The following is a 10,484-nucleotide window of genomic DNA, read 5'->3' as shown; positions in this document are numbered from 1 at the left end:
ATCCGCAACAAATTTCAATTTTAGCGATGACTATTTTTCTCTCGCTAAACCGTCACAACTTTGCGATGAAAATAACTTGTCGCCAATTTCTGTCGCTAATTAACATTTTTCTTGTAGTGAATTTGCAGTTCCTCATGGGAGCCTCCAAACTACTAGGGCTCAAGCCCTGCAAAACAATGGATGATACAGCTAGCTTTATCTAATATATTTTCATTTCACGCTAGAACAGTCATGTTGTGTACATTGTTTAGTTGGGTGAGCTAGGGTCGACGAAGGCTAACCCCATATAGCCTCGAACCCAAGGGATTGATCTACAGGAAGACCCCAGTCTAGTAGCGCAACAATAAACAGTACGTATAGGGCTACAATAAACAGCTTGCTGGCATCATTATACCACCAGCCCTTCCAGCCGCATTGGCACAGTAGGATTTAGCAGGCAAATTGTTGTATGTCAACTGAATGTTAATCAGGCTAAGCCCATGACATGGTGTGCCTGCTGCACAGTCGAAGCTCACCGCTAACGGCGTTGCAGATGTCCCCTTCACGTCATTGTAGGTCACCTGGGATATTGTTATGCTCCAATTCTGCACATTTTGTTACAAAAATTTCATCTTCAAGGAATATACATATATAATGTGTGTGTGTTCGCCCGGGCAACTAATTGCTTTTGTAGCTAGGGACCCAAAAATTTAACCCTCAAAGTCAAGAGCTCAACCTTTCTACCACTACTAGAAACTACTTTAATCATGAATTTGGTCATGGGTCATGTTTTGGTCCCATGGTGCTAACTTGCTGGTTAATAGTAGCAGTAGGGGTGATGGTAGCTAGTGGTAGAGTTTTCACGAGTAGTGATGATGATGATGATGAAGACAATGCAGGGGATTATATGTACCTGTTTAGGGCAATTTTGGTTGCTAGGGCAATAGTGTTGATCGATTACGATGGGGTTCTTCACATTCTTCATGATCACCTTCTGAAACACCACGTCTTTGACAAACCCCGTACTCGCTCTCTCCCATGATTTTATCCTCAACCCATTGTCACTCCCTGTAAACACTGCGTTTTTCACTGTGACATTTTGAACTCCCTGCTCAATGGCATCCTTCGCTAAGCTTCCAATGCTGCAACCAACACACGCGTTTATTAACCATGGTTAGCGTGAAATTTTGCGTTCAAAATTTTATTGACCATTGGCCTAAACTCTTCAACAGGCATCACCATATGTACGTATAATATGTGTGTGCCATTTGATTCTTCATTAATTAATGACCTACAACATCAACTTGAAAATTGTATGACCAAGACTCTATATATGATCACCAAGCACTATGACCAGCTTCAAGAGTTTGATTGAAAATAAGACATTTTACTTTTGTCAGTCTTAAACATAAATGGTTTTGCCATCAAGCATGTCAATATTTCTTGTTTAAGCATACACAATTGCAATATAGGCATACGGTACGCACATTCTTGTGATTTTCTGGAAATGCGTAAATGCAGCAAGGTGAGGTTGTTGAATTGAATTACCTTATGCCATGGCCAGGGCCGCATGATAATCTCTCAATCCAAAGGTTTTGAGTGCCTGGACCGATAGATACGCAATCGTCGCCCGTCTTGATGCCGGTGTCTGTGATTGAGACACCGATGGACTGCTGCACGTGGATGCCATCCGTGTTGGTGCTTGCATCAGGGGCGATCAACTTCACACCTTCAACTGCTACATTCACGCAGTCGTTGATGACCATGTGGAAGAGTTGGCTGTTGACTGAGGTTAGGCCGCTCACCTTGGCATCCTTCACATTGCTCAGAAGCAGTGACTGCAAAAAGGCCATTTGGTACATAATCAGTCATGATGTTGTCGTAGAAGGTCGTTGAATCGTCCAATCGATAGCATTCTGACTACGATCAGTTGGGAGGTTAAGGAGATCTAGGGTGTGGATAATTAAGTGTCTCGAATCAGATTCTGCATGGTTAAACCGAATTGGAATTTTCTGAAGCAATTGGTCAGTTTTCAAACCTTTTGTAATCTGTGTTAGTATTGTCTTCTGCTAAGGTGATGCCTCATCACTTTTGTAAACGGTTTCTATCGATACATATATCAATATACTACTTTTGATTTCCTTTCTTCAAAAAAAAAAAAAGAGATTATGATCCATCTAATCTACGTCTAAGAGAAATAGGACACGAGAGAGAGAGACAGGCAACATATGAGGTGCAGCCCACAAGTTGATGGGCCCCCACCAACACTTACGTCACGTGGCACTTATGGTGGGCCCCACTCATGGACATATATGGCCAGCACTCCCAAGCGCAATTGCTGGTTGGACAAGAAATGAAACTTGTCCTGCTCATTCCCCATTCAAATCCCCCCCCCCCCCTCTCTCTCTCTCTCTTCGTGTCTGTGTTTTTTTTTGCTGACTTACCCGCCCACCAGTAGGGCAGGGGCGCTTGCTGGCCTTGCATTTCCACAATGCAGTTCCCTTCCCGTCCAAATTGCCTCCCTGTATTCTCAATCCACTTACTTTGGCAAACCTGAGCCAATATCCAGTGGTACTGTACACACCATAATTGGTTGATGCCACGAGGTTTCCGTCGATCTGAACGGTGATAGAGCGGGCCTTGCATGGACCAGTGAACGATACTGCGAACAGCATAAATGTCCCTTTAGGCACATACATTTTCGTCGGCACCCGTGATGCGCATGCCGCTGCCCACGCATTAAGGAAGGCCCTGCTGTTATCACTGACTCCATCGCCCTTGGCACCAAAACTCAGCACGTTGTAGTCTCCATTTACCAACGGTAGAGTAACCAAGGAAATGAGAAGGGTAAAGATGCTAATGGGCTTTTCCATATGAGAGAGAGAGAGAGAGAGAGAGAGTTGCCAATGATTGGAAGAAACGAGGGAGTGGTGCTGCTTATATAGAGCCACCGAATAACATTTTCTTCTTCTTTTTTTGTGCCTTAAGTAATCATTGTTAATTTATAATACCGCCCAAGTTATATAATTTAAAGGCTGCTCGCGTAAGTATCACATGACAAAGGTTATCAGTATGAATTCATTGGCTCTGCTTTGAACATGAATTCTGAAGTCACCAAAAGTTTTCTCTAAAGTTCCATTAGCAAGCAAATGATGTCACGTCCTAACTAAATCCAATCCATAAGCCAATAACTTAAAAAGAATTTACATATTCTACCTGTGGATATTGTATTGTATCTTGCATCCTTTGTATATTACAGGTCTTCCTTTCCAACTAAGGGCATGTTTGGCCATTTCTCGGTAACAATAATCAAGTTCATGAATTCCCCTTCCTGATCTGGAGATTTTCAATTCAGTACCTATACATAAGCAGAGGTTACACGTATGGATTGCAGGCCGAGTGTGCACCCTTTATGCAAACCCCAAGACATTGACCTAATTAACCGATCGGTTAGTGGCTGTCACTCTCAGATGTACTTGAAGCAAAGATGAGGCAGCGATTGCTTATAAGCTAATCTTAAAAGTACAGCTTCGTATGGGTTATTTTTTTTAAGGTTCGTTGTATGGCAGTTGAGAGTTGAGAATACAGAGGCGGTTGGCTTGTGTGTTGCGAGTCATATCACCCCTCGAGGGTTATTATTCTTTACAAACAAATAAAAAATGACTTTGAACAGTCTGGCAATTTAATTTTTTGAAAAATAATCCTTAAGAATAATGCTATTTCACAAAATAGCTTTAAAATATCTCAATATTTCTCAATACCCACCCGCTCCATTTTTGTTGAATTTGAAAATGTTTTTTTATGATTTTACCCTTTTAGCTAAAACATGAAACAATGGAACTCACCATTTCAGCCAAATTGAGATTTGCCTATACTATTTTAGTGAAACTCATCGCTATTGAAACTAAGATTCACCTATATATATATATATATATATATATATATATATATATATATATATATATAGTTTTAGCAAATCTCAACATTTCAGTGAAACTCGACCACCAGCAAAATAAGTTTTGCCTATAAGTTTTAGTTAAACTCAACTTTGGCCAGCAAAACTTAATTGCAAAAGAACAGTGGATAAAATTTATCTAAATTCTAAATATCTAATAAATTAAGAGAATATACAAAAAATAAAAGAGATCATCACATCAGGTAATTAGAGTTTAAACTGTCAAGCGATATCATTGTATTAGGTAATTAGAGTCCATACCCCCAAGAGAGAGAGAGAGAGAGAACTACAATTGAAGGTCAAAAGCGTGAAACCCAACCTAAACGGTTTAACTTTAAATTAATATCCCATGCAATTAACACTCAATGTTGGCAAATAGTAGGACACTAAGCCATGTCTGCTCACTTCTCAAATTTGCATGGTATAGGAAAAACCTCAGCATTAATGATAAGAAAGAAGAACTAAATAGGTAGTTTTACCGTCTTTACTTCTTGTTGGTTTCGTTATAAAAATTCTTTTAAAATTTATATTCATTAAATGTCTCAACTAGAATGGTTTAGGCCGAGTTTGACTATTTAGGATGAGTTGGCCGATTCAGGCTGAGTTGACGATGAGTTTAGGCAAAAAAAAAATCATTCTCAATTTATGATTTTTTCATGCTTTGATCATTTTTTTGCGAAAAAAAATGTTGGGCATTCATCACTCACGCGATGGACGCTCAACAACACTCCACACGGAGTTGCGTTCCTATGGATTGTGCAGCTACCTATCACTCTCTCTATATATCTATATAAGGTGTTTTGCAGGTGCTTAACCAATAGGTGCTTGAACACCTACTTGATGTTGATGAGCGTTCATTCCATGCACGATGGATGCGCAAACTTTTTTTTGTAAAAACACAAAAAGGGGATTAGCCGCACTTGTACAACACCACTAAAGGTCCAAATTCTGCTGGAACCTTTAGTGACACATAAAATGCTGCTAAAAACCATTTTCAAAATGTCACACGTATCCCAGTGGGCCGTTTAGCTGCATTTTTATTCACGGCTGAAACCTTATTTCATGCAAAATTTCATTTTTTTTAGTGTTTTTACTGTTTTTCGTGCTGACCTTTCATCAAGAACGTGGTCAGCGTGATTAAGGATGAGTTAAGCACCTATTCATCAAGTACCTATGCATTTTCACACACACACACACATATATATATATATATATATATATATATATATATATATATATATATATATATATATATATATATAGGTGTTTTTTTAGCGTGATAAGACGATCCTTAGGTCAAAATAAATAAATGAACTGTAGCTGCTTATATCAAATGAATGTGTTAAGTGGATATCAACATTTTGTATTTTTGCCAACTTGCCTGTTTCAATAAATGAGACGCTTCTACTTGTTCAATAGGAATGTGTGTTGCATTTGTCATTACAGTAAAGTTTAGAGAAAAAATAGTGTGCTTTCCATGTGAGCAACTTCATTTAGTACGTATTAAGGCTAACGTTTGACCGTACGTTTAAATTGTTGAAGCCCATGAACTTGGCACATGATGTGCTAAGGTCCCGTCAGTTTCCTCTTGTCTTTTTTCATTCCTCAAGTGAATAGCCAGTTAAGTCTCCTTATAAAATCATTCTTTTCTGTTTCCCATGTATTAACCTACACCCTAATGATTCCTTTTATCATGTTAATCATTAATTCTAGTTTACTTAATGACGTAGCCACGTTAGTGTGAACCTCACATCATGGGAGCAACTATATATAATCAGCGAGGGGTATGCATGCTGACAACATGCAGGACACTATCTTAATTACCCTAAACTGTCAGCTACATCACCCACGTTATGGTCCTACACCCAACGCACATTATCCTCATCCTAATACGGTTCAGCAGCTCCTTTTAGCTGTCTGAATTAGTCTCTGCCGCAAGTTAGCAACCATTTAAAGGATTTTATTAATGTAGCTTTGACTTTACAAGGGAAATAAGGAATTTGGGATCCAGTTAATTCCCCTTTTGGGAACACCTTATTAAATCCTCTCTAGATTTGGGAATATCTCCAGTGGAGTGGGGCTCTGATGCAAATCGAACCCTTTGATTCGCGAATAAAAAAATATGTTACGCTATTCCTATGCATGAAAACCGAGAAAATTGAAAAATATGAGAAAATAACTAGAAAGCCAGAAAATCACAGAAAATTTAACTGAAAATACTAATTTCAATCTCAAATTAACTCTGAATTCTACACGGAGCTCTCATCTTTTTTACAGATGAGGTCTCCCAAATCCCAATCCAAGTAATTTATCTAATTTGATAAATTCTTAAAAAAATAAAAATTATCTTAATTAAGATATAAATTGAACACAATGATCCAATATATAAATACAAAAAATGATAAAAATATTAAAAAATATCAAAATGAATCCAAATAGATCCTTATGGACTCGGGTATTCTATTCCGCTCCTGCCTGGCTCCCATGATCTGATTGTCCCAAACCACCAAAACGTAGCTTAAGAACATCCAAACAGAGAACTTGATGAATTGCAACCCAACAGTGACTTGAAGCAAGACAGGGGAGCTAGGGGAAATATATAGGTAGTTTCAATGGACCCTTGATATGAGGTCCCAAGTCAAATAGTAGCTCAAGATGATATATGCTCATTTTGCATACAGCTAGAGAATTGGGATCTATCTCAAAACTAAGGGAGGAACAGAAATTATCAACTTTTCATTCCCTTTCACTACAAGAAAAATGTTAATTATCGATGGAAATTTGTGACAAAAATAATCCGTCGTAAATTTGCGACAGATTAGCTAGAGAAAACTAGTTGTTCATAAAATTGGAATTAGTTGCGAAATTAGCTACTGGAAAATTTTGTCTCAAAATCCGTCGCTAATTAGCGACAAAAATATTTTGTCTCAAACTCTATTGCAACTTCGCAATAGATGAGCGACAAAATTTTTACGCCGCTAATTAGCGATAGACTTTGAGACAGAATTTTTCCGTCGTTAATCTATCACTATTTTTCGATGTAAAATGGTCCATCTAGGGCACAAAATTATATCCTCCCTCTGCTCTCTCTCTCTCTCTCTCTCTCTCTCTCTCTCTCTCTCTCTCTCTATCTCTCTTCTCTTCCGCCGATCGCCCCCATGCTGCTCGCCTTCTCCGCCCCCGCTCTTCGGTGACCCACCATCTGACAGCTCGCTCTGGAGACCTCGTACTTTTTTCCCTTTCACTGTACGCAGCCGCCCTCCCTGTGTCTTCTCCTTCCTCTTCTCTTCCCCATTTGCGGCTTCGCCGGAGCCGCATCGTCGTCAACACCCCTGTCGGCCAAAGGGCACCACCATTGTGGGCCATCGCCGACCTCTTCCCTCTGATGCTATCTTCCCCTCCACTTCTCATCTTCCTTTTCCCATTCCTGTTCACCCTCCCTCTCACACAACCTGATTTCCTCCTTTCTTTTTCCTCCCCTCATCTTCTTCTCTTACCCATCGGTGCGCCGACCGACAATCGATCCTTTGCCGTCACCGTGATACCATCTCCCTATTTTTCCTTCCTTTCCCCTGTTTGTGCAGGACTAGCAGCGAGCAATCTTTTTACCAGTCGATCTCCCTCTTCCCTAACCCCCATCTCTGTCGTCGTGAGACCCGCCTGCAACATCATCTTTCCCTCCTCTTCTCACCTCTTTTCTTCTTCGTTTCTTTTCCATTTGAGCGCTAACCAGAGGGCACCTCAGTTGCGAGTCGTGTCATTGTTGGAACCTGTGACATCGCCATACCATTTTGGTGATTCTCTCTCTTTTGAAACCCTCCATCGCAACGGTTCTTCTTTGCCAGTGTTGGGAACCACCAGACTGCCGTCAGCCACTCTCTTCCCTCCTTCACTGGAGCTCCACCAGATTCCATCCAGTCGGGGCCATCTCCTAGAAATCCGGTAAAACCCCATTTACCTTCCCTGTTTGTTCTTTTCCTTATCTGTTTGAAAGAGGATTTTGATTGCGGGATTATGCATTTGGGGGAAACGTAGCCTCGTCCCCCTTTGTTTTGAGAAACTGATTTCCCTTTTTTATTTTGAGAACCCGGTTCCTCTATATCTTGATATCGTGATTGCAGATTTTGGTTTTTATGTGTAAGTTACTAGTAATATGTGGGTATGTTTCAGAAATCTGGGATTTCCTCTGTCGATCGAAAGGGGGGTCTCACCATTTGGAAATAGCATTTTCATTTTCTCTTTTCTCTGTTGTCTGATTCCATGTATTTCCTGGTTACACAACCTGACCGGGGTTTCGAAAGCACAGATGCGCGAGTGCAGAACCGACTTGTCGGGATTGTTATTTCCTTCATCATTTACACTGATAAATGCCTAACTTCATGAATGTATGATTCATATTTACTGAGTTTCCTAGTTGGAGGATAGCCGATAGTTTTTTTTGTTTTTCTTCTGTTTGTTTTGCTTCGTGGTTTTTTTGCCAATCGGATTACCAATTTGCGTTTTAATTTTTGTCGCACGTGAGTGAAAGTGTATTTAGAATTTATCGTCCATGTGTGTGCCATCACTGGGTTGATGCACGGGCAACGTGCGACCTTAGGGTGTTGTCCAAACTTATTTTGAACTTGTTAGGGTGTCGCTTTGAGGTTTTCGCAAATCGGGTCACCGAAGTTCATTTTTGTTTTTATCGTTCATATGTGAGATCATATTTAGATAAGTTGGTCGTTGTGTGTGTGTGTGTGTGTGTGTGTGTGCAGCTGTAGTGCTCTCTCTTTGCGAGAGAGACAAGTAGATCATGTTGTGCGACGATTGCACTGCACTTTCAGGATCCTGAGTTTTGTTTTACTTTTCGTCGCATTGAAAAGGTAGGATTCCTAAACTAAAGTTTTAGAATGTGATTCATGTTGTATGATAAGAATCTAAATGTTAGAAATTGCATTGTATTGCCTATATAAATGTGCATTGCAGGTGTGTAGCAGAGCAAAATGCATGATGCTTAATGCTAAGCATCGCATGCGGCTTAAAATGCCATGCGAAAAGAAACATGAAAAATGCAAATGCAAAAGCATGCAAATCGGGTAAATACCCATGGTGAGTAAGTGATGCAAGTATATCACATGTTATTTACTTTCTTGGATACAACACTTTTTTGCTCATACACTCACATAGTTGTGGATATCTAAAATTGTTTTGCTGTAGTTTGGAGATCATGATGAGCATGATTTGAATGTATGGGAATAGAAGTGCTCTTATTTTTGTAGTTTGGATTTCATGCTAGTCGTTGTAGTAGTTAGCGGGATATTGGAGTATGTTTGTTGCAGGTACATGTTTGACATTGTTGTGATATGAATGATTAAATGTATTGCAATGTTTGACATGACTATCCTTGCTTGCATAAAGTTATTTTTTATTTGATTATGCATTCCATGTAAAATTGTATAATGAAAACATGCTTAAATTGAATATGTCGTGTTTATGAATGTGATTTCATCTTTCTAAATATTCTTGTGATGTGTGTAAATATAATGTGATGGTGTTACACACGAAAATATTAAATTATCAATGCATACATATCATAGAATTGCATTTTATGTTAAGCATGTTTGTGGTAGAGAGGGGAAGAAAATTTACGCATTAACTGAAACACAAAAATTGCTCACCAACAATCACCAGACAAGAATTTTTAACAGATTTGTAAACCACAATAAAGTGTTAACCAACTCAACATAAGCAACAAGCAAAATGAAGACTTTATGACCGATAATATGCAAATTATAGCAAACCAATAAGAAGAAATCAATCATATATATATATATATATATATATATATATATATATATATATATATATATAAGATCATTACATCCACCATCAATGCATAATAAATTAGATTTTTTCTTCATCATATGATTCTCTTTTAACTGGTGAAGGTAATATTCGTAACATTATATGACAAAATGGCTGCAAACTATGAATGGATGTACCGTAAGATAGTTGATAATGAGGTGTCGCTTGAATATATAGCTGATGTTGGCAGTTTTATTGAATTTGCAATGGCAAGTGTCAGTATAGTAGATCCCACCGGTCGAATCAGGTGTCATTGCACGATGTGTAAGAATAATTGATTTGTAGAACCTCATGGCATTAGACATCACCTATACAAGAAGAGCTTTGTGAGTGATTATCAGAATTGGATGCTTCATAGTGAAGAATTTTGGAACAATTTTGATGCACAGGTGGATGTGGTGCACAATAATCCATATACAGATTTGATATTTGATGTCGTAAGACCAGAACTGGGTTCTGCTATGGGTCCTACTAATGTACCAACTGGGGTAGAGGAAGAAGCAACAAACGATGCAACAAGTAAATTTTATGACTTACTTAGAGATGTTGATGAGCCACTGTGAAATGGTTGCTTGAGTCACACTATCTTGTCTGTAGTTCTTCAACTACTGAATTTGAAGTTAGAGTATAATTTGAGTCAATCATGTTTTGACCATCTGTAGTCTATTGTGAAGAGTATGTTGCCCAAAGATGACAAATTACCATA

At 38.9% G+C, this 10,484-nt stretch overlaps 1 protein-coding gene across 1 annotated transcript; it reads right to left on the bottom strand.

Annotated features, from left to right (window-relative positions):
* Positions 1–317: 317 nt before the first annotated feature.
* LOC149829854 (polygalacturonase-like) lies at positions 318–7,345 on the bottom strand. Its single transcript, XM_090015314.1, has 5 exons — positions 7,165–7,345; positions 2,424–2,785; positions 1,528–1,817; positions 893–1,121; positions 318–584 (listed from the first exon to the last, which is right to left on the bottom strand). The coding sequence occupies exons 1-5, from the start codon at positions 7,343–7,345 to the stop codon at positions 363–365; spliced, it is 1,284 nt and encodes a 427-aa protein (XP_089871440.1). The 3' UTR covers positions 318–362.
* Between the last annotated feature and the right edge of the window lie 3,139 nt (positions 7,346–10,484).

This window comes from Nuphar pumila, chromosome 8, assembly GCF_984573655.1.
Source record: "Nuphar pumila chromosome 8, dmNupPumi1.hap1.1, whole genome shotgun sequence".
Classification (NCBI taxonomy): domain Eukaryota; kingdom Viridiplantae; phylum Streptophyta; class Magnoliopsida; order Nymphaeales; family Nymphaeaceae; genus Nuphar; species Nuphar pumila.
This window is presented reverse-complemented; position numbering and strand designations above follow the sequence as displayed.

Excerpts from the sequence above, each read along its gene's own strand:
- LOC149829854 (XM_090015314.1), bottom strand. The coding sequence starts at position 7,345 with ATGAGAAGTGGAGGGGAAGATAGCATCAGAGGGAAGAGGTCGGCGATG. Across the intron at positions 1,122-1,527 it reads GGCCCTGGCCATGGCATAAG|CATTGGAAGCTTAGCGAAGG; the intron begins GTAATTCAATTC and ends TGTTGGTTGCAG. Across the intron at positions 585-892 it reads ACCAAAATTGCCCTAAACAG|AATTGGAGCATAACAATATC; the intron begins GTACATATAATC and ends CAAAATGTGCAG.